General features: G+C 41.4%; 1 protein-coding gene across 7 annotated transcripts in view; it reads left to right on the forward strand.

Annotated features, from left to right (window-relative positions):
- Positions 1–25921, forward strand: part of agrn (agrin) — a 601652-nt gene that overhangs the window by 348065 nt on the left and 227666 nt on the right. For all 7 annotated transcript variants that reach the window (XM_072915893.1, XM_072915897.1, XM_072915895.1 and 4 more), the window contains one exon: positions 1332–1547. In XM_072915893.1, coding sequence (XP_072771994.1) covers positions 1332–1547 — 216 coding nt within the window. The remainder of the gene's footprint in view (positions 1–1331; positions 1548–25921) is intronic.

The following is a 25921-nucleotide window of genomic DNA, read 5'->3' on the forward strand; positions in this document are numbered from 1 at the left end:
TTGTGTATGTTTAAACCTAAAAATCATAGATTTTGATAATTAGTGCCATCTTAAAAGTATGCTAACATATCTTCTATTAGCATACTAATGTTAGCGTGTTAACAAGCCGCGCTATCTTTTTAGCTACTTGTGTATGTTTAAACCTAAAAATCATAGATTTTGATACTTGGTGCCATCTCAAAAGTATGCTAACGTCTCTTCTATTAGCATGCTAATGTTAGCATGCTAACAAGCTGTGCTATCTTTTTAGCTAATTGTGTATGTTTAAACCTAAAAATCATAGATTTTGATACTTGGTGCCGTCTTAGAAGTATGTTAACGTTTCTTATATTAGCATGCTAATGTTAGCATGTTAACAAGCTGTGCTATCTTTTTAGCCACTTCTGTATGTTTAAACCTAAAAAAATATAGATTTTGATACTTGGCGCCATCTTAGAAGTATGCTAACATATCTTCTATTAGCATGCTAATGTTAGCATGTTAACAAGCTGTGCTATCTTTTTAGCCACTTCTGTATGTTTAAACCTAAAAATCATAGATTTTGATACTTGGTGCCATCTTAGAAGTATGCTAACGTCTCTTCTATTGGCATGATAATGTTAGCATGTTAACAAGCAGTGCTATCTTTTTTGCTAATTGTGTATGTTTAAACCTAAAGTTCATAGATTTTGATACTTGGTGCCATCTTAGAATTATGTTAATGTTAGCATGCTTGCATTGTATGCTAGCTTTTTAGGTAATTTTGTATGTTTAAAGCTACAAATCATAGATTTTGATACTTGGCGCCATCTTAGAAGTATGCTAACGTCTCTTATATTAGCATGCTAATGTTAGCGTGCTAACATTTTTAATTTAGCTTTTTGGTAATTGTGTATGTTTAAACCTAAAAATCATAGATTCGGATAGTTGGTGCCGTCGTAGAAGTATGTTAACATGTCTTCTATTAGCATGCTAATTGTGTATGTTTAAACCTAAAAATCATAGATTTTGATACTTGGCGCCATCCTAGAAGTATGCTACTGTCTCTTCTATTAGCATGCTATTGTTAGCATGTTAACAAACTGTGCTATCTTTTTAGCTAATTGTGTATGTTTAAACCTAAATATCATAGATTTTGATACTTGGTGCCATCTTAGAAGTATGCTAACGTCTCTTATATTAGCATGCTAATGTTATTAAGTCGGGGGACCCCATTTCATCTCACCATCAGATTGGGCTTCCTTGACCTGGGGGACGTTGAAGACCCCCTGGTGTGGCGGATGTCACCACAGTGTTTGGCTTTACCGATCGTTCCTGCATTGTTATTTTATATTTTTCTTTCTCCTCAACAGGCTGCCGAGGGAAGCTGTGCGGCTTCGGCGCCGTCTGCGAGCGCGACCCCGGGGACCCCGCCGAGGCCCGCTGCGTGTGCAAGAGGGTGGACTGCCCGTCCCTGGTGGCGCCCGTCTGCGGCTCCGACTCGTCGACGTACTCCAACGAGTGCGAGCTGGAGAAAGCCCAGTGTCAGAGCCAGCGACGCATCAAGGTGCTGCGCAAGGGCCCCTGCTGTAAGTCACATGACCCGTCCATCACAGAGCACACCTCCAAGGGCCCCTGCTGTGAGTCACATGACCCGCCCTACAGCCAATCACAGAGCACACCTTATCACACCTCCAAGGGAGGGACCATGATAACATACTCGCTGGGCACTTTGGTGTGTCCGTAGCATCCATGCTAACAAGAAGCCGCCTTCTTGTTTTGGTGGACCTTCACTTCCAGTCAAAAGTCACATGACCGCGTACTTCCTGTTGTTGTTTACAAATAGCTCGCTACCCTGCAGATTGAAAATAAAAAGGAATGATATTTTTGATAGCATTTAAGTTAGCTAGCGGTTAGCGGCGCTAGCAATCTGCAGTTGCCGACTGGAAATGAGGGCGCTAGTTGCCAGCTATATTATTGAAATTATATAATATGTTATTTTTTTTGCTATCTTTTTAGCTAATTTTGTTTGTTTACACCTACAATCCGGTCACGTGCTAGCATGCTAACTTTTACTGCTAGATTTTTAGTTAATGTCGTTGGTTTGAACACAAAAATCATGGATGCTAGACTTTAACGTACCTACAAGTTGGCACGTTAAAGTCTCTTATATGTTAGCATGTTAGTGTTTTATGTTAGCCTTTTAGCTAATTTTGTTTGTTTACACCTACAAATAGTACATTTTGGTGTTTCCTCTTATCCGGTCACGTGCTAGCATGTTGACATCAGCATGCTAACTTTTAATGCTAGCTTTTTAGCTAAGTTTGTTGGTTTGAACCTAAAAATAATGGATTTTGATGCTTGGCGCTATCTTGGAAGTATGCCAATTCCTCTTTTATTATGGGTTGTACTTGTATAGCGCTTTTCTACCTTCAAGGTACTCAAAGCGCTTTGACACTACTTCCACATTTACCCATTCACACACACATTCACACACTGATGGAGGGAGCTGCCATGCAAGGCGCTAACCAGCACCCATCAGGAGCAAGGGTGAAGTGTCTAGGTTGGTACTAGGTGGGGATTGAACCAGGGACCCACGGGTCGCGCACGGCCACTCTTCCACTGCGCCACGCCGTCCCTATTATTAGCATGCTAATGTTTTTTGCTAGCTTTTATTTATTTTTTAGCTAACTAATGAAGTAATAATGATTACAAAAATTTAAGAAGGTCGTCATTGAAGTAAACAATATAGGAGTCAGACTTTTAGATACTCTTAATATAATCATTAATTATAAATCCATTATATTTATATATTATACATATATACACAAATATATAAAGACTATATATATGTGTGTGTGTTTATATATATACATGTATGCATATATATATATATATATATATGAATATGTATGTATGTATATATAAATATATATATATATATATATATATATATATATATATATATATATATATATATATATATATATATATATACACTTTTTAGAGGCGGTATAGTACCGGTATAGTACCGAATATCATTCATTCAGTATCACGGTACTATACTAGTACCAGTATACTGTACAACCCTAATATATATGCAACCCCTAACTTCTATTCCTGAGCCTTAACATAACCCAACCTAACAAGTGTTTACATGCACTAAAAAGCCCAATTAATTGAAAGCAGCCTTTTAAAAACACATAAAACTTTAATGAAGTTTTCACCCTCCTAAAGATGTGATTACCACATTTACATGTCAGCCATCTTGCATGGAAAGCAGGGAGTCCTAACATTATAACCTGGGTAATATATATATATATATATATATATATATATATATATATATATATATATATATATATATATATATATATATATATATATATATATCATAAAAAGTTTATTAGTAAATATATATATATATATATATATATATATATATATATATATATATATATATATATATATATATATATATATAAAAGTTAATTAATATATATATATATATATATATATATATATATATATATATATATATATATATATAAGTTTATTAATATATGTATATATATATATATATATATATATGTATGTGTGGGAAAAAAAATCACAAGACTATTTCATCTCTACAGGCCTGTTTCATGAGGGGGGGTACCCTCAATCATCAGGAGATTTTAATGGGAGCATTCGCATACCATGGTTTATATAGGGCACAGAGTGGGTGGGTACAGGCTGGCCTAGGGGCGTGGTGATTGGCTCATGTGTTACCTAGGAGGTGTTTCCGTCTATGGCGGCATGCTGTGACAATTTCACTGCGCTTGTTGAGGGATGCCAGGTCTGGACGGTAAATAATAAACAGTTTCTCTTTCAAGCATAGGTTGCATCTTTTAATACCACTATTGTAAGGTGTGCTGGATGCAAGAATTTGCCATGTTATTGAATATTCAACATTATTGTCTTTGAGGTCCCAAATGTGTTTGCTGAGTTCTGTGGTATTTCGCAGGTTTTTGTTCCTGAAAGAAGCCTTGTGATTGTTCCATCTGGTTTTGAATTCTCCCTCGGTTAATCCTACATATGTGTCGGATGTGTTAATGTCCTTGCGTATTACCTTAGATTGGTAGACAACTGATGTTTGTAAGCACCCCCCGTTGAGAGGGCAATCAGGTTTCTTTCGACAGTTACAGTCTTTGTTGGTTTTGGAGTCGCTCTGTCTGGGGGCCGACGGCTCATTTGCAATTGTTTTGTTGTGGTTTGAGATGATTTGTCGTATATTGTTCATGCAGCTGTAGCTCAATTTAATGTTGTTCTTGTTGAATACTTTTCTTAGGGTGTTGTCTTTGGGAAAGTGTTTGTCAATCAGATTGAGGAATTTGTGTCCAATGTTAGTTGAGACGTTTTTGCTGTATGGGGGGTTGTACCAGATGATGTCGTTTCGTTTTCTGTTCTTTTTTGGCTGGTTTCCTGGCGTGGGTTCATAGGTGAGGGTGAAATTGTACCCGCTTTCATCAAGGGCTTTTTGGTACGGGGGGGTTGCTTGGTCAAATTCAGCTTTGCTAGATGACAGCATCGATAGCCTTTTATTGATTCCGGTAGGTATTCTTTTCGTGGTGGTGGGTGGGTGGTTGCTGTCATGGTGCACGTATTGGAGTGTTGTGTTGGGTTTCGTGAATGGTTGGTAGCTGTTATTTCTCAGGTTGAAAGTGACGTCAAGGAAGTTGACGGTTTGCTTGTTGGCTTCAATCGTGATCCGTAGGCCGTTCTCTTTGAAAATTTGGCATATGCGCTTCTTGGTATTCTCGCTGCTCCTTGGCGAGGCGCGACACACTGCCAGTCCGTCATCACGGTAAATACCAAGGTTCAGATTGAGGCTAGCGAGCTGGGAGAGGAGGAAACTCCCAACGAGTTCACACGTTTCTGCGCCGTCAAAACTTCCCATAGTGACGTCAAATGTTGCATTGTTCTTTTTTTGCCATGGTGTACTGTTGTGGATGAGAATGGAGTTTTTTGCGTGGATGATGATGTTTCTTTCGTTGCCTGTGATTGAGTCGTAGTCTGAGGCGAAGTCTAGTGCTTGAGTCAGTAGGTCTTGTGTGATGGAAGGGTAAAATTCCTCGATATCAAAGGAGATAAAGTTGTGCTGTTGTTTGTCTTGGATGTTGTTGAACCATTTGATTACTGCTGCTGTATTTCTCCATTGGTTGAGTGGTGTTTTGTCCTTGATTTTTGTGTTGACTCTGTCCAGGATTATTTTGCTGATTTTTCCTATTTCAGATTTAGTTGGGTTTATTAGTCGGCATGTTGGGTTATTTGCGAAGTTGGGTTTGTGGTCCTTCAATGTGATGAAGGCTTCCTTGTTGGCTGTGGCGTCCACCCTGTCCTCAATGTCCAGTTCAGCCGCGATCCTTTTATTTTCCAGGTGGATGTTCTGTAAGGTGTTGGGTTGCGCTTTTTTGTATGATTTGGTGATGCTTCTGTCCAGTAAGGTGTGGTGTTCTGGTATGTCCATTCTGTAGAAGTTTGTGGTTTTATCGACAGCTATGATGATGGATAACCTTATTAAGACATATACTCCGCTCCAAATTGACATTTGTTGAGCACTGTACGACGATCAGAAATGGAAAAATTCAACATCGACTACTCCACGAAGAACATTCCCATACCCGCGCAGAATGACTACAAGCTAAGGCTCATAGAAAAGACGGAACACTTCCTAAGAAGGATGCGGTGGAAAGCACATTTTTTCCTCCACCCTGAAACAAAAGGAACGCAAAAGAAAACTTACGGATTCAAATCTACCAAGAACCCACCCACAGTTGAGGAACTAAAGGATTTTGAGAACGACATGCTCAAAATGATACAATCAGTCAAATTCAAGCCAATCCGCAACCCACTCCTCACCAAGCTGAAAAATGACAAGGAGCGCATCAAGAAAGTAAACAACCTCATCATAGCTGCCGATAAAACCACAAACTTCTACAGAATGGACATACCAGAACACCACACCTTACTGGACAGAAGCATCACCAAATCATACAAAAAAGCGCAACCCAACACCTTACAGAACATCCACCTGGAAAATAAAAGGATCGCGGCTGAACTGGACATTGAGGACAGGGTGGACGCCACAGCCAACAAGGAAGCCTTCATCACATTGAAGGACCACAAACCCAACTTCGCAAATAACCCAACATGCCGACTAATAAACCCAACTAAATCTGAAATAGGAAAAATCAGCAAAATAATCCTGGACAGAGTCAACACAAAAATCAAGGACAAAACACCACTCAACCAATGGAGAAATACAGCAGCAGTAATCAAATGGTTCAACAACATCCAAGACAAACAACAGCACAACTTTATCTCCTTTGATATCGAGGAATTTTACCCTTCCATCACGCAAGACCTACTGACTCAAGCACTAGACTTCGCCTCAGACTACGACTCAATCACAGGCAACGAAAGAAACATCATCATCCACGCAAAAAACTCCATTCTCATCCACAACAGTACACCATGGCAAAAAAAGAACAATGCAACATTTGACGTCACTATGGGAAGTTTTGACGGAGCAGAAACGTGTGAACTCGTTGGGAGTTTCCTCCTCTCCCAGCTCGCTAGCCTCAATCTGAACCTTGGTATTTACCGTGATGACGGACTGGCAGTGTGTCGCGCCTCGCCAAGGAGCAGCGAGAATACCAAGAAGCGCATATGCCAAATTTTCAAAGAGAACGGCCTACGGATCACGATTGAAGCCAACAAGCAAACCGTCAACTTCCTTGACGTCACTTTCAACCTGAGAAATAACAGCTACCAACCATTCACGAAACCCAACACAACACTCCAATACGTGCACCATGACAGCAACCACCCATCCACCACCACGAAAAGAATACCTACCGGAATCAATAAAAGGCTATCGATGCTGTCATCTAGCAAAGCTGAATTTGACCAAGCAACCCCCCCGTACCAAAAAGCCCTTGATGAAAGCGGGTACAATTTCACCCTCACCTATGAACCCACGCCAGGAAACCAGCCAAAAAAGAACAGAAAACGAAACGACATCATCTGGTACAACCCCCCATACAGCAAAAACGTCTCAACTAACATTGGACACAAATTCCTCAATCTGATTGACAAACACTTTCCCAAAGACAACACCCTAAGAAAAGTATTCAACAAGAACAACATTAAATTGAGCTACAGCTGCATGAACAATATACGACAAATCATCTCAAACCACAACAAAACAATTGCAAATGAGCCGTCGGCCCCCAGACAGAGCGACTCCAAAACCAACAAAGACTGTAACTGTCGAAAGAAACCTGATTGCCCTCTCAACGGGGGGTGCTTACAAACATCAGTTGTCTACCAATCTAAGGTAATACGCAAGGACATTAACACATCCGACACATATGTAGGATTAACCGAGGGAGAATTCAAAACCAGATGGAACAATCACAAGGCTTCTTTCAGGAACAAAAACCTGCGAAATACCACAGAACTCAGCAAACACATTTGGGACCTCAAAGACAATAATGTTGAATATTCAATAACATGGCAAATTCTTGCATCCAGCACACCTTACAATAGTGGTAATAAAAGATGCAACCTATGCTTGAAAGAGAAACTGTTTATTATTTACCGTCCAGACCTGGCATCCCTCAACAAGCGCAGCGAAATTGTCACAGCATGCCGCCATAGACGGAAACACCTCCTAGGTAACACATGAGCCAATCACCACGCCCCTAGGCCAGCCTGTACCCACCCACTCTGTGCCCTATATAAACCATGGTATGCGAATGCTCCCATTAAAATCTCCTGATGATTGAGGGTACCCCCCCTCATGAAACAGGCCTGTAGAGATGAAATAGTCTTGTGATTTTCTTTCCCACACATACATATATTGCGCTCTACTACGGTATCGAGCACTATTTTTTGGATAACCTTATTAAGACATATATATATATATATATATATATATATATATATATATATATATATATATATATATATATATATATATATATATATATATATATATATTAATAAACTTTTTATGATATATATACCGTATTTTCCGCACTATAAGGCGCACCGGATTATTAGCCGCACCTTCTATGAATTACATATTTCATAATTTTGTCCACCAATAAGCCGCCCCGGACTAAAAGCCGCGCCTACGCTGCGCTAAAGTGAATGTCAAAAAAACGCTGCGCTAAAGTGAATGTCAAAAAAACAGTCAGATAGTTCAGTCAAACTTTAATAATATATTGAAAACCAGCGTTCTAACAACTCTGTCCCAAAATGTACAAATGTGCAATCACAAACATAGTAAAATTCAAAATGGTGTAGAGCAATAGCAACATACCGGTAATGTTGCTCGAACGTTAATGTCACAACACACAACACACAAAATAAACATAGCGCTCACTTTCTGAAGTTATTCTTCATTCGTACCGGTAAATCCTTCGAATTCTTCGTCTTCGGTGTCCGAATTGAAAAGTTGCGCTAGCGTGGCTTCCAAAATGGCGGGCTCCGTCTCTTCGAAATCATCGGATTCAGTGTCGCTGTTGTTGTGCAGCAGTTCTGTGAATCCTGCCTTCCGGAAAGCTCGGACCACAGTTGTGACAGAAATATCTGCCCAGGCATTTACAATCCACTGGCAGATGTTGGCGTATGTTGTCCGGCGTTGTCTGCCCGTCTTAGTGAAGGTGTGTTCGCCTTCGGTCATCCATTTTTCCCACGCAGTTCGCAGTCGTGATTTGAATGCCCTGTTGACACCAATATCCAGCGGTTGGAGTTCTTTGGTTAATCCACCCGGAATGACGGCGAGTGTTGTATTTGTGTGCTTCACTTGTTTTTTGACACCATCTGTGATGTGGGCGCGCATAGAGTCATATATCAACATGGACGGAGCAGCGTGAAAAAAGCCACCCGGCCGCTTCGCGTAAACTTCCCTTAACCACTCGCTCATCTTTTCTTCATCCATCCATCCCTTCGAGTTAGCTTTTATGATGACGCCGGCTGGAAAGGTCTCTTTTGGCAAGGTCTTCCTTTTGAATATCACCATGAGTGGAAGTTAGCATGGCAAGCTAGAACCACAGTGAAGGATGACTTCTCATTCCCTGTGGAGCGAATATTCACCGTACGTGCTCCCGTTCCACAGTGCGGTTCAGTTGCTGTGAAATACGGTAGTAATCCGTGTGCGGATGGAGAGATTGCGTCTTTTTATGACCCGGATCGTTTAGTAGGAGCCATTTTGTGGTCTTTACAGATGTAAACAGGAAATGAAACGTACGGTGATATCCGCGCGTTTTTTCTTCTTCTTCCGGGGGCGGGTGAAGCGCTTCCTGTTCTATGGGGGCGGGTGAAGCGCTTCCTGTTCTATGGGGGCGGGTGCTTTCCTTGGCGGTTGCTTGCGTAGAAGAAGAAGCGCTTCCTGTTCTACCGGGAAAAAAGATGGCGGCTGTTTACCGAAGTTGCGAGACCGAAACTTTATGAAAATGAATCGTAATAAAGCGCACCGGGTTATTAGGCGCACTGTCAGCTTTTGAGAAAAATTGTGGTTTTTAGGTGCGCCTTATAGTGCGGAAAATACGGTATATATATATATATATATATATATATATATATATATATATATATATATATATATATATATATATATATATATATTACCCAGGTTATAATGTTAGGACCCCCTGCTTTCCATGCAAGATGGCTGACATGTAAATATGGTAATCACATCTTTAGGAGGATGAAAACTTCATTAAAGTTTTTATGTGTTTTTATGTGTTTTTAAAAGGCTGCTTTCAATTAATTGGACTTTTTAGTACATGTAAACGCTTGTTAGGTTGGGTTATGTTAAGGCTCAGGAATAGAAGTGAGAGTGTTTGAGGGACACTTTGATGCAGACGTTCTTGTGTCAGCAATGGACAGGAACGTGGACTTGGGCTGCAGACACACTTGTATTTTCTCTCGCACGCCCCGTGGGATGGGGGAAGGAATCAGGCCGCTCCAACATACTGTTAGCACATCCAACATGTGTGTTTGTGTGTGTGTGTGTGTGTGCAGTTAGCGAGGACGCTAGCTGAAGTCATGATCTTGTTTTGCAAACAGTGAGTGGAGTCTTGTACTATGAACGCTAACACTGTTAGCACCCCTGGAAAAGGTGATTAGCTTTTGTGCTATTTCATCGTTTTTACTTTGTATTAATAACAATAATAATAATAATATTATTCATTTGGCAACGTTAGCATGCTAACATTTTAGCTCATTTTTTTTGTTTGAACCTAAAAATAAAGGCTTTTGATAAGAGGTGCCATCTCAAAAGTATGCTAACGTTTTCAATGTTATCATGCAAATATTTTATGTTAGCATTTTAGCTTATTACCTTTGTGTGAACCTAAAAATCAAGGCTTTTAATATTTGGTGCCATCTCAAAAGTATGCTAACGTTTTTGATGTTATCATGCTAACATTTGATGCTAACACTTTAGCCAATTTAGTTAGTTTGAACCTAAAAATAATGGGATTTAATACTTGGTGCCATCTCACCAGTATGCTAACGTTTTCGATATATCATAATAACATTTTATGTTAGCATTTTAGCTCATTTCCGTCATGTTAACCTAAAAATCATGGCTTTTAATACTTGATGCCATTTTAAAAGTATGCAAATTTTTTCTATGTTATCATGCTAACATTTTATGGTAGCATTTTAACCAATTTAGTTTGTGTGAACCTAAAAATCAAGGCTTTTAATACTTGGTGCAATCTCAAAAGTATGCTAACATTTTCAATGTTATCATGCTAACATTTTATGCTAACACTTTAGCTAATTTTGATTGTGTTAACCTAAAAATCAAGGCTTTTAATACTTGGTGCCATCTCACAAGTATGCTAACATTTTCAATGTTATCATGCTAACATTTTATGCTAATACTTTAGCCAATTTAGTTTGTTTGAACCTAAAAATCATGGCTATTATTACTTGGCACCATCTCAAAAGTATGCTAATGTTTTCAATGTTATCATGCTAAGATTTTATGGTAGCATTTTAGCCAATTTAGTTTGTGTGAACCTACAAATCATGACTTTCAATACTTGGTTCCATTTCAAAAGTATGCTAACGTTTTCGATGTTATCATGCTAACATTTTATGCTAACACTTAAGGCAATTTAGTTTGTTTGAACGTAAAAATCATGGTTGTTAATAGTTGGTGCCATCTCAAAAGTATGCTAATATTTTTGATGTTATCATGCTAACATTTAATGCTAACACTTTAGCCAATTTCATTTGTGTTTGATGAAAAGCATGACTTTTAATACTTGGTGCCATCTCAAAAGTATGCTAACGGTTTCGATAATATCTTGCTAACATTTAATGCTAACACTTTAGCCAATGTAGTGTGTTTGAACCTAAAAATCATGGCTATTAATACTTGGCACCATCTCAAAAGTATGCTAACGTTTCCGATGTTATCATGCTAACATTTTATGCTAACACTTTAGCCAATTTAATTTGTGGTAACCTAAAAATCAAGGCTTTTAATACTTGGTGCCATCTCAAAAAGTATGCTAACGTTTTCGATGTTATCATGCTAACATTTTAAGCTAACCCTTTAACCAATTTAGTTTGTGTGAACCTAAAAATCAAGGTTTTAATACTTGGTGCTGTCACGCCAAATTTCTTCCCCCTACAAAAACCTTCCCCCCCATTTACTTCCGGGGTCATTTCTTCTTACGTCATTTCCTCTTACTTACGTAATTTCCTCTTTTGTCATTTCCTATTACGTCATTGACAGCGATCGATAGAATCCAAATCTCCTGAAAATGGTGGTGTCACTGAATGACATTTGTCTTTATCTTTCCCAGGGGACTTATGTCAAACACCAGCAGGCTTCGAAAAATTCCAGGCGGAGTGTTAGGGAAAATTTCAGGCGGAGTGTTAGGGCCGCTGCTGGGAACTTCTGTCTTCGTGGTAACATGCAAAAAATATTAATTAATAAATAATACTGTTAAATGTCTGTACTTTAAATCAACATTATTGTTGAAACCATTTCACTACAATATTGTGTGTGCTGCTGTCCTGTGTCAAAGCCGAAGTGTTATCGATCGCTGTCAATGACGTAAGAGGAAATGACGTAAGTAAGAGGAAATTACGTAAGAGGAAATGACCCCGGAAGTAAATGGGGGGGGAGGTTTTTGTAGGGGGAAGAAATTTGGCGTGACAGTGCCATCTCACAAATATATTAATGTTTTCAATGTTATCATGCAAACATTTTATGTTAGCATTTTAGCTTATTACCTTTGTGTAAACCTAAAAATCAGGGCTTTTAATACTTGGTGCCATCTCAAAAGTTTGCTAACGTTTTTGATGATATTAGGCTAACATTTTATGCTAACACTTTCGCCAGTTTAGTTCATTTGAACCTAAAAATCATTGCTTTTAATACTTGGTGCCATCTTAAAAGTATGCTAACGTTTTCGATGTTATGCTAAAACTTTAAGCTAACACTTAGGCCAATTTAGTCTGTTTGAACCTAAAAATCATAGCTATCAATACTTGGCGCAATCTCAAAAGTATGCCAACATTTTTGATGTTATCATGCTAACATTTAATGTTAACACATTAGCCAATTTAATTTGTGTTAACCTAAAAATCCTGACTTTTAATACTTGGTGCCATCTCACAAGTATGCTAATGTTTTCTATGTTATCATGCTAACATTTTGTGCTAACACTTTAGCTAATTTAGTTTCTTTTAACCTAAAAATCATGACTTTTAATACTTGGTGACATTTCAAAAGTATGCTAACGTTTTCAATGTTATCATGCTAAAATTTTATGCTAACACTTTAGCGAATTTTGTTTGTGTGAACCTACAAATCAAGGCTTTTAACACTTAGTGCCATCTGGTAAGTATGCTAACATTTTCGATGTTATCATGCTAACATTTAAAGCTAACACTTTAACCAATTTAGTTTGTTTGAACCTAAAAATCATGGCTTTTAATTATTGGTGATATCTCAAAAGTTTGCTAACGTTTTTGATGTAATCATGCTAACATTTCATGCTAACACTTTATGCTAACACTTTGGCCAATTTAGTTAGTTTGAACCTAAAAATCATGGTTTTTAATACTTGGTGCCACCTCACAAGTATGCTAACGTTTTCGATGTGATCATGCTAACACTTTAAGCTAAAATTTTAACCAATTTAGTTTGTGTGAACCTAAAAATCATGGCTTTTAATTCTTGGTGTCATCTCAAAAGTTTGCTAACGTTTTTGATGTAATCATGCTAACATTTTATGCTAACACTTTAGCCAATTTAGTTAGTTTGAACCTAAAAATCATGGCTTTTAATACTTGGTGCCATCTCACAAGTATGCTAACGTTTTCGAAATATCATAATAATATTTTATGTTAGCATTTTAACTCATTTCCGACGTGTTAACCTAAAAATCATGGCTTTTAATATTTGGCACCATCTCAAAAGTATGCTAACGTTTTCGATGTTATCATGCAAACATTTTATGCTAACACTTTAGCCAATTTAGTTTGTTTGAACCTAAAAATCGAGGCTATTAATACTTGGCGCCAATAATAGGTGCGGCAAAGTCATGGAAATGTGGTTGATTTTGCATGCGGTGCTGAGGAACTTGGCTCGGTGACTACAAAAGTAGCAAATTAACCCTTTTAGTGTGCAAAAATCCTGCAAGGAGGTCCCTGAAAGGTTAGCGTTCAACGAGGAAAAGTCTGCCGTAATCGAGAATTAGCAAACGGATTAGTCAGCTCAGCCGTGCGTCTTCCTCCTGAAGATAACACACACACACACACACACACACACACACACACACACACACACACACACACACACACACACACACACACACACACACACACTAATCCCAATTTTCCGAGGGGATTGTTGAACACTTTAATGTACAACAAGGCCAAAAGGTCACGCTGTAACGCGTAACAATGTGTGTATGTGTGTGTGCGCAATTTTAGTCATGCTAACAGTTAGCATACTAGCCAGATCATGTAATGAAATACAAACCCCGTTTCCATACGAGTTGGGAAATTGTGTTAGATGTAAATATATATACGGAATACAATGATTTGCAAATCCTTTTCAACCCATATTCAATTGAATGCACTACAAAGACAAGATATTTGATGTTCAAACCCATAAACTTTTCTTTTTTTTTTGCAAATAATAATTAACTTAGAATTTCATGGCTGCAACACGTGCCAAAGTAGTTGGGAAAGGGCATGTTCACCACTGTGTTACATGGCCTTTCCTTTTAACAACACTCAATAAACGATTGGGAACTGAGGAAACTAATTGTTGAAGCTTTGAAAGTGGAATTTTTTCCCATTCTTGTTTCATGTAGAGCTTCAGTCGTTCAACAGTCCGGGGTCTCCGCTGTCGTATTTTACGTTTCATAATGCGCCACACATTTTCGATGGGAGACAGGTCTGGACTGCAGGAAAGTACCCGCACTCTTTTTTTACGAAGCCACGCTGTTGTGACACGTGCTGAATGTGGCTTGGCATTGTCTTGCTGAAATAAGCAGGGGCGTCCATGAAAAAGACAGTGCTTAGATGGCAGTATATGTTGTTCCAAAACCTGTATGTACCTTTCAGCATTAATGGTGCCTTCACAGATGTGTAAGTTACCCATGCCTTGGGCACTAATGCACCCCCATACCATCACAAATGCTGGCTTTTCAACTTTGCGTCGATAACAGTCTGGATGGTTCGCTTCCCCTTTAGTCCGGATGACACAATGTCGAATATTTCCAAAAACAATTTGAAATGTGGACTCCTCAGACCACAGAACACTTTTCCACTTTGCATCAGTCTATCTTAAATGATCTCGGGCCCAGAGAAGCCGGCGGCGTTTCTGGATGTTGTTGATAAATGGCTTTCGCTTTGCATAGGAGAGCTTTAACTTGCACTTACAGATGTAGCGACCAACTGTATTTAGTGACAGTGGTTTTCTGAAGTGTTCCTGAGCCCATGTGGTGATATCCTTTAGAGATTGATGTCGGTTTTTGATACAGTGCCGTCTGAGGGATCTAAGGTCACGGTCATTCAATGTTGGTTTTCAGCCATGCCGCTTACGTGGAGTGATTTCTCCAGATTCTCTGAACCTTTTGATGATATTATGGACCGTAGATGTTGAAATCTCTAAATTTCTTGCAATTGCACTTTGAGAAACATTGTTCTTAAACTGTTTGACTATTTGCTCACGCAGTTGTGGACAAAGGGGTGTACCTCGCCCCATCCTTTCTTGTGAAAGACTGAGCATTTTTTGGGAAGCTGTTTGTATACCCAATCATGGCACCCACCTGTTCCCAATTAGCCTGCACACCTGTGGGATGTTCCAAATAAGTGTTTGATGAGCATTCTTCAACTTTATCAGTATTTATTGCCACCTTTCCGAACTTCTTTGTCACATGTTGCTGGCATCAAATTCTAAAGTTAATGATTATTTGCAAAAAAACATTTTTTTATCAGTTTGAACATCAAATATGTTGTCTTTGTAGCATATTCTTTCTTTCTTTAGTTTATTTCAAACATGAACACACTTACAGCATAATACATCACACAATTTCATTCAACTGAATATAGGTTGAAAATGATTTGCAAATCATTGTATTCCGTTTATATTTACATCCAACACAATTCCCCTAATCATAAGGAAACGGGGTTTGTATGACTCCTAGGTGTCTGTCTGACAAATAGTCCAGAAAAAAGCTAGCGTGCTAATGCTAGCCTGCTAATGTTAGCAGGCTAATGTTAACATGCTAATGATTAGCATGCGCGAGATTAGAAAATATTTTACGCTAAAGTGCATACTTGTAAAAATAGCTTAAAAGCTAGCATGCTAGCTTTCTAACAAGATAGAGTCAAGTAACAGAATATCTATGACTCCGAAGTGTATGCCTGACAAATAGACGGAAAAAAAAGCTAGCGTGCTAATGTTAGCCTGTAATGTTAGCAGGCTAACGTTAACATGCTAATGATTAGCATGCGTGAGATTAGAAAATATTTGACTTTAAGTGTATACTTTTAATAATAGCTTAAAAAGCTAGCATGCTAACGAGATAAAGTCAAGTAACAGAATATATATGACTCCTAGGGTTACACTTGACAAATAGGCAAGAAATAATATTAGCATGCAGCGATAACACGCTAATACTACGCTCAGAAAATATTTGACTCTAAAGTGTATATTTGTAATAATAGCTTAAAAACTAGCATGCTAACGTTAGCTTTCTAACAAGATAGTCAAGTAACAGAATATATATGACTCCTAGGTATATACCTGACAAATGGGCAAAAAAATAGCTAGCGTACTAATGTTAGCCTTCTAATGTTAGACGGCTAAGGTTAACACACTAATACTTAGTATGCGTGTGATTAGAAAATGTTTGACTCTAAGATGTATACTCGTTAACATAGCCTAAAAGCTAACATGCAAGTAACAGAGTATAATCATGATTTAATCAATTTAATTATAGTACTCGGTAAAAGGTTTATTTTTAAGGCCAAAAACAGATATTCACTTAGTATTACTTTCTTTAAAACATTTATTTAGTATTTTTTAACTTTAGAAAGTTACATGGTTGAAAACGATAATGATGCCAAAAAACATAAAAAAAGCTGGGAAGTCCTCAAAGGCTTATTTTGAAAGTGTAATTATGTTTATAGATTATATGCTATCTGTTGTTGTGTTCCCTAATTTGAGTGACCTGGACATAATCTGGACTGTACATAAATGTTTTTTTTTGAAAATGTAATTTTGTTTATATATTATATGCAATCTGTTGTGTTCCCTAATGTTTTTTTTAGTGTACATGAATGAAGGTGTGTGTTGCAAGCATGTATACTAGTGTGTATGCTATATATATATATATATATATATATTAGCCTGCTAACATTATCAAGGGACTAGAAATGGGCTACATGCAGCGAATGTGAGACCATTGGATACTTCGAAACCCACAATCAAGGCTAACAAAGAAACATACAAAACATACATAAAAAATACAACAACAATGCTACGGCAAGGGGGAGCCAGGACGACAGGTCAGCGGGTAGATGCCATTATCATCATCATCCCCACAACCAGAGATTGAGTACAAAGGATACACCTACATGGATAAACCACGTGACGGTCCTGGTGGTGGTATAGCTACAATATACCGCCAACACTTGAAACCCACTGCTGAAACCATCACAACCCCCTCCTCCTTTGAGCACCAGTCATTCAAGCTGCCTGGCCCCAAACCCCTGGTCACTGCAATCATTTACCGCCCCCCTAAACACAACTCTGCATTCCTTTCCGATCTCTCTGAATTTCTCACCCAACTCTGTGCCATTTCACCTTCAGTCATCCTACTGGGAGATTTCAACATTCATGTCGACTCCACCACCTGCAAAACTGCCACTGAATTTCTGGACATTCTCAACTCATTTAATATCACTCAACACGTTGACTTCCCCACCCACAAAAAAGGACACACCCTGGACTTAATTTGCACCATTGGACTCTCCATCAGCAACCTCACCAGCTTCAACCTTACAGACATCCTCTCAGACCACCTGGCCCTCACCCTGGACATAGACATCCCCACCCCCCTTATCAAGCAGCAACGCTCCATATCATACCGGAACATGAAATCAATCCACCCCCCCTCTCTTTCTGCCCTACTGACTGACACCACCTCCGATCACACCCTCACTTTGAACGCCTCCCCCACTGAACTGGTTAACAGCTACAACAGCGCACTCTCCTCCTGTCTCAATCAACTCGCCCCCATAAAAACCAAAACTGTCTCCTACACCCACACCGCCCCCTGGTACACTGACCACCTCCGTCACCTAAAAGCCAAGGGCCGGCAGCTTGAACGGCTCTCAAAGAAAACCGGTCTCACTGTTCACCTGGACATCTACACACTACACCAACAGGAATACAGAGATGCCCTCAACAATGCACGCACTTCCCACTACTCCTCCGTCATACAATCCGGCAGCAACAACCCCAAGATACTCTTCTCTACCGTAAGCAAACTCCTCAAACCCATGGACACCACCACCACCTCATTCACCACCAGCAAATGTGAAGAATTTTTATCATTTTTTCAATCAAAAATCAACACCATCCACTCTGAACTGGCTGCCTCCTCTCCCACCTTCTCCACTACCCCTGATCATGCCCCCCCTTTACTCTCCAACCACCCACTCAACTTCTTCTCCGAAATCACCACAACTGACCTATCCTCCATAACTTCTGGTATGAAAGCCTCCACCTGCATCCTCGACCCAATCCCATCCACTTTAGTCATAGCCTGCCTCCCCTCACTCTCACCTCTCATCATCACTATAATTAACTCCTCCCTATCCACTGGCTCTGTCCCTCCTGCCCTCAAGCTGGCTGCCATCACCCCCATTCTCAAGAAACCCGGTCTCGACCCCAACTCCCCCAACAACTACAGGCCCATCTCCAACCTCCCCTTCCTCTCTAAAATTCTCGAACGTGCAGTTGCCTCCCAAATCAAATCCCACCTTCACCACAATAACCTATACGAAAAGTTCCAATCCGGCTTCCGCTCACTCCACAGCACAGAAACTGCCCTCCTCAAGGTCACCAATGACATCCTCCTCTCTGCCGACTCTGGTTCCCTCTCCATCCTCATCCTCCTCGACCTCAGTTCTGCCTTCGACACCATCAACCACTCCATCCTCCTAACACGCCTCCACTCCTCCCTTGGTTTATCCGGCACTGCCCTCTCCTGGATGAAATCCTACCTCTCTGACCGTCAGCAATTCATCTCAACCAACAACTGCACCTCCTCCACTGCCCCAGTCACCCACGGCGTCCCCCAGGGCTCAGTACTTGGCCCCCTACTCTTCACCATCTACCTCCTACCCCTCGGTCAGATCCTCCGACACCACGGCCTTCAATTTCACTGCTATGCCGACGACACACAACTATACATTTCCACCACGACCATCACCACAGCCACCCACTCCACCCTCACCACCTGCCTCACAGACATAAAAACCTGGATGCAAAAAAACTTTCTAAAACTCAACTGCAACAAATCTGAAATAATTATCATTGGCCCTGACTCCCTCACTCGCTCCACTCAGGACTTTTCGTTACACATCGACGGCTCCCTTGTCACTACCTCCACCCACATCCGCAATCTAGGTGTAATTTTCGACGCTACCCTTTCACTCCTCCCCCACGTAAACCACATCACCAAAACTGCATTCTTCCACCTCAGAAACATTGCCCGTCTCCGGCCCTCCCTCACATCCTCTGCTGCCGAAACCCTCATCCACGCCTTCATCTCATCCCGGCTAGACTACTGCAACAGCATCCTCTACGGCATCACCTCCAAAACCCTCAACAAACTGCAATACGTCCAGAACTCTGCTGCCCGCCTGCTCACCGGAACCCGCTCCAGAGAGCACATCACACCTGTCCTTCATGACCTCCACTGGCTGCCTGTCAAATACAGAATCACCTTTAAAATACTCCTCACCACCTACAAGGCACTCCATAACCTGGCACCACCCTACCTCTCTGACCTCCTCCAGCCACACGTCCCATCCCGTTCCCTCAGGTCTAGTGATGCTGGCCTCCTTGAGGTCCCCAAGACCAGGCGCCGAACCTGGGGCGACAGGGCCTTCTCCGTGGCTGCCCCCTCTCTCTGGAACGCTCTCCCCAGGCACATCAGAGATGCCCCCTCCCTCCCTACCTTCAAAGCCACCCTAAAAACTCACCTCTTCACATTAGCCTTTCCAAACTGACCCTGCCCTAGGTGTCTCTTATTTATTTATTTATTTTTATTTTTATTTTTATTTTTATTTTTATTTTTATTTTTATTTTTATTTTTATTTTTATTTTTTTCTAATAACGTTGTTTTTATCGTGTGTCTCCCCCCCCCCCCCCACACACACACACACATGTAAAGCGACTTTGGGTATTTAGAAAAGCGCTATATAAATCCCAGGTATTATTATTATTATTATTAAAGCCCCAACAGATACCGACAGCCTTAATAGAAGTGCTGCTGACCTGAGAAGGAAGATCGTGACCCAACTAGTAAACTGGAGCCCCCGACGAATACCAAAGCTGAATTGCCAAGTACCTTCAGAAGATCTACTAGTGGATGTGAATGCTGCTCTGAAGACAATCCCCACAGGAACCATCACAGAGACCAACAAGCTGATACACCGTACAGCAACGGTAATCATGGAGATGCTTGGGTACAAGGTGGGCTCGGGACATAACAAGCAGTACCCACAATTGAAGAGACGGTTAGAGGCCAAGATAAAGGCAGCACGGAGAGAAGTTAGCCAGCTAGCAGAACTACAAAAAGGAAACATGGTGAATAAAGGGGCACCCAGGAAGTACAACTCACTCTCCATACCAGAGGCACTCGAAACTGCCAAGCAATGACTAACAGCTCTGGACAGCTGGTTGAAGAGATACACCAAGGAGGGAGAGGCCAGGAGAATACAAAAGCTGTTCTCCACTGAACCAGCCAAGGTGTACTCTCAGTGGTAGGGAAACAACAACCGGTCAGACTCACCAAGAGCTGAGGTGGAAAAATACTGGAAATCTGGAAGTCTGGAAGTCCTAATCATGAAGGACCCCCAGAAGGGACCCATCCCATCCAACTACCAGCCAATTACCTGTCTCTGCACAACATGGAAGGCCCTGTCAGGCATCATTGCGGCAACAATGAGTAGGCATGTGGCTCAATACATGAGTGAGGCACAGAAGGAATTGGCAGTAATACCAGAGGAGCCAAGCACCAAATTCTGGTTGATAAAACAGTTGCCCGAGACTGTAAGAAGAGACAGACCAACCTGTGCACTGCCTGGATTGACTACAAGAAAGCCTATGACTCAATGCCGCACACATGGATACTGGAATGTCTGGAACTGTATAAGATCAACAGGAACCTAAGGGCCTTCAACCAGAACTCGATGGAAATGTGGAAGACAACCCTAGAGGCCAATTCAAAGCCGGTTGCCCAAGTCAACATCAAGTGCGGCATACACCAAGGAGATGCGCTATCACCACTGCTGTTCTGCATAGGCCTAAACCCCCTCAGTCAGATCATTACGAAGAGCGGCTAGGGTACAGATTCCATAGTGGAGCAACAATCAGCCACCTGCTCTACATAGATGACATCAAGCTGTATGCCAGGAGCGAACGAGAAATAAACTCACTGATCCACACCACCAGGATCTACAGCGATGACATAGAGATGTCATTCGGATTGGACAAGTGTGGCCGGATGGTCTCAAAGAGAGGCAAGATGATCAGGACTGAGGGGATAGACCTACCAGAGGGAAACATAGGTGATATCCAAGACAGCTACAAGTACCTTGGCATCCCACAGGCAAATGGAAACCATGAAGAGGACACAAGGAAGTCAACCACAGCCAAATACCTCCAGAGAGTAATGCAGGTCCTGAAAAGTCAGCTGAATGGTTAGAACAAAGTCCACGCCATCAACATGTACGCACTACCAGTCATCAGATACCCCGCTGGTATCATAAGATGGCCAAAGGAGGAGATAGAAGCCACAGATATCAAGACAAGAAAGCTCCTCACCATGTACGGAGGGTTCCACCCCAAGTCCAGCACCCTGAGGCTATACACTATGCGGAAAGAGGGAGGCTGAGAGCTAGTGAGCGTCAAGGCCACAGTCCAGGATGAAACATCGAAAATTCGAGAATACATCGAAAAAATGGCCCCGAAGGATGAACTGCTAAGTGAATGTCTCAGGCAGCAGAACCCTGATGAGAGTGCAGAAGAGGCGGAGCAGACAACCTGGATGGACAAGCTCCTAAATGGCTTGTACAACCGTCAGATAGAGGAAGTGGCTGATATCAAGAAATCCTACCAGTGGCTGGGAAATGCTGGACTCGCAGACAGCACAGAGGCACTAATCATGGCAGCACAAGAACAGGCCATAAGCACAAGAGCCACAGAGGCCAGGATCTACCAGAGTAGATCAGACCCAAGATGCAGACTGTGCAAAGAAACCCCTGAGTCAGTCCAGCACATAGTAGCAGGCTGTAAGATGCTAGCTGGATCAGCGTACATGGAGAGGCACAACCATGTGGCTGGGAGAGTATACAGGAACATATGCAACCAGTATGGAATAGAAGTACCCATACCACAGAAGGTGGCTGAGAACAACAGGGCCAATGTTCTGTGGGACTTCAGCTTCCAGACTGACAAACAGCTTCTGGCTAACCAACCGGACATAGTGGTGGTGGACAAAGAGCAGAAAAGGGCGGTGGTGATAGATGTGGCAATCCCAGCTGACACCAAAATCAGGAAGAAGAAACACGAGAAACTTGAGAAGTACCAAGGGTTGAAAAATCAGCTGGAACGGATGTGTAAGGTCAAGGCGAGCGTGGTCCCCGTGGTAGCAGGGGCGCTCAGAGCAGTAAACCCCAAACTGGGAGAGTGGCTCCAACAGAACCCAGGAACAACATCTGAAGCCTCAGTCCAGAAGAGTGCAGTCCTAGGAAGAGCCAAGATACTGTGCAGAACCCTCAAACTCCCAGGCCTCTCTGGTAGAGGACCCGAGCTTGAGGATGGCACAGATACCACCCCACCGAGGTGAGAAGGAGATTATTTTTTTGTATATATATATAATTTAGCACTTATTTGTAATGTTGCCTGTCCTCCGCAATCCTTATGTAAGACTAGAACATATATATATATATATATATATATATATGTATATATATATATATATATATATATATATATATATATATATATATATATATATATATATATATATACTGTATATATATAATCAGAATCAGAATCTAAATCAGAATAGTTTTATTGCCATTGTTTGAGAACGGGTTCACAAACTAGGAATTTTTGCGATCGTGCAACATAAAACACATATAACACAGATTTGGTAATAACAAGAGCTGTAACTGAGCTATCAGATCTTGTTATAGACTTAGAAGGAATTCAAAGGAGCTACTGTTAGGAGTTATTGTTCATGTTCATGATGGCCGAGGGGTAAAAACTGTTCAGGTGGCGGGAGGTGTGGGTCTGGATGGACCGTAGTCTCCTGCCTGAGTGGAGAGGGGAGAATAGTTTGTGTCCAGGGTGAGAAGAGTCAGCTGTGATCCGACCCACACGCCTCCTCGTCCTGGAGGAGAACAGGTCCTGGAGGGATGGGAGCTTGCAGCCAATAACCTTCTCAGCAGCATGTATGATGCGCTGCAGTCGATGTTTATCCTGGACTGTGGCGCCGAGGAACCACACGGTGGTGGAGGAGGTGAGGATGGACTCGATGATGGCTGAGTAAAACTGCACCAGCATCTCGGTCGGCATGGCTGAGTAAAACTGCACCAGCATCTCGGTCGGCACCTTGAGTTTCCTCAGCTGCCTCAGGAAGTACATCCTCTGCTGGGCCTTCTTGATGAGGGAGCTGATGGTCGGCTCCCACTTGAGGTCTTGGGTGATGGTGGTGCCCAAGAAACGGAAGGAGTACACAATGGAGACGGGGGTGGGAGAGTCAGTCAGGGTGAGGGGGGATGATGGGGCTGTGACTTTCCTGAAGTCCATGATCATCTCCACTGTTTTCTGGGAGTTCAGCTCCAGGTTGTTGAGGCTGCACCAGGACGCCAGCTGGTCCACCTCTCTTATAGGCGGTTTCATCGCCATCCGAGATGAGCCCGATGACTTGAGCAGTTTTACGGACTGGTGACTGGAGGAGCAGCAGTTTGTATACAGGGAGAAGAGCCAGGGGGAGAGTACACAGCCCTGAGGAGTACCAGTGTTTGTGGTTCGACTGTCCGAGACAATCTTTCCCAGCCGCACGTGCTGTCTTCGGTCTGTCAGGAAGTCAATGATCCAACTGCAGAGGGAGTGGGCACGCTGAGCTGGTAGAGCTTGTCTCGTATCAGTCCAGGGAGGATGGTGTTGAAGGCAGAGCTGAAGTCCACAAACAGGATCCTAGCGTAGGTTCCTGGGGAGTCCAGATGCTCCAGGATGAAGTGGAGGGCCAGGTTCACTACATCATCCACAGACCTGTTGGCTCTGTAGGCAAACTGCAGTGGGTCCAGGAGGGGGCCGGTGATGTCCTTGAGGTGGGGCAGGACCAAGCGCACAAAGGACTTCATGACCACAGACGTCAGCGCAACCGGCCTGTAGTCATGAAGTCCTGTGATCCGTGCTTTCTTGGGGACAGGGACAATGGTGGAGGTCTTAAAGCAGAACGGCACGCGGCATAGCTCCAGAGACGTGTTAAAAATGTCAGTGAAGACAGGAGCCAGCTGATCTGCGCAGTGTCTGAGAGTGGAGGGGGAGACACCATCCGGCCCGGGGGCCTTCCGCGTATTCAGCTTCAAGAACTGCCAGCGTACATCCTCTTCTCGGATGGAGAGGGCCTTTAAAGTCTTATGATGTTCTTGGAGTCCTGTGATGTCCTTGGAGTCCTTTGAGTCCTTTATAATAATTAGTATTTATATATAATAATTATATATATATATATATATATATATATATATATATGTTATATATATATATATATTATATATGTTATATATATATATATATATATATATATTATATATATATATAATAATTAATATATATATATATGCCCTGCAAGTGTTAACTTGTGCTTACATCTATATATACATATGAAGTATATATATATTTTTATATTTATATATATATATATGTTCTAGTCTAACATTAGGATTGTAGAGGATAGGCAACATTACAAATAAGTGCTTAATTATATATATATATATATATATATATATATATATATATATATATATATATATATATATATATATATATATATATATATATATATATATATATAAACATAGTCAACATAAAACATTTTTTCGTGTATAAAATTCTATCTGAAAAAGTGCCTTCAGTGAAAATCTTAGAGGAAAAAAGGATTCAGAAAAAACAAAAATGTTTCTTTGATCCACAAAAAAGAATGACCTCGTTAGCAAAGATGCTATAATTGCAGAATTAAAAAAAACATCTCCTGTCATGCTAACGTGCCTCATTTGTGCTAAAGTGTCATCTTTATCTCAATGTTATCTGCACTTTGCTCATTATCTCGCTGCTGTTTCACCCGCACTGAGATGGTGTGTGGAGATAGGAACTCATTTAATTGGCAACCAGGACTGTGTGTCACACTTTATCTCTTCCCCTTTTTGCTCCTCTTGCATTACAACCACTGAATGTATTCTGTTTTTGGACTATATTTTTTCCTGTTAGCAAGAAGGAGTTACTGCAGACATATAAACTGTGACCATTGAAACAGACACATGTCACAGCGTTGGTCTCACTTCCACCGGAGCATTGTCCTTTGTTTACATAACAACAAGGCCTCCACAAAAGTGATCCCTGATGAAGAATTATTCACTCTCTTTAGAATAAAGAGCAAACAAGTCCACTGGGTCAAATAGTACATGGTCAAAAGATATACATGAGTGTATATATGTAATATATATATCCATCCATCCATCCATCTTCTTCCGCTTATCCGAGGTCGGGTCGCGGGGGCAGCAGCCTAAGCAGGGAAGCCCAGACTTCCCTCTCCCCAGCCACTTCGTCCAGCTCTTCCTGTGGGACCCCGAGGCGTTCCCAGGCCAGCCGGGAGACATAGTCTTCCCAACGTGTCCTGGGTCTTCCCCGCGGCCTCCTACCGGTCGGACGTGCCCTAAACACCTCCCTAGGGAGGCGTTCGGGTGGCATCCTGACCAGATGCCCGAACCACCTCATCTGGCTCCTCTCGATGTGGAGGAGCAGCGGCTTTACTTTGAGCTCCCCCCGGATGGCAGAGCTTCTCACCCTATCTCTAAGGGAGAGCCCCGCCACCCGGCGGAGGAAACTCATTTCGGC

This window comes from Nerophis lumbriciformis, linkage group LG23 (genome assembly GCF_033978685.3).
Source record: "Nerophis lumbriciformis linkage group LG23, RoL_Nlum_v2.1, whole genome shotgun sequence".
Classification (NCBI taxonomy): domain Eukaryota; kingdom Metazoa; phylum Chordata; class Actinopteri; order Syngnathiformes; family Syngnathidae; genus Nerophis; species Nerophis lumbriciformis.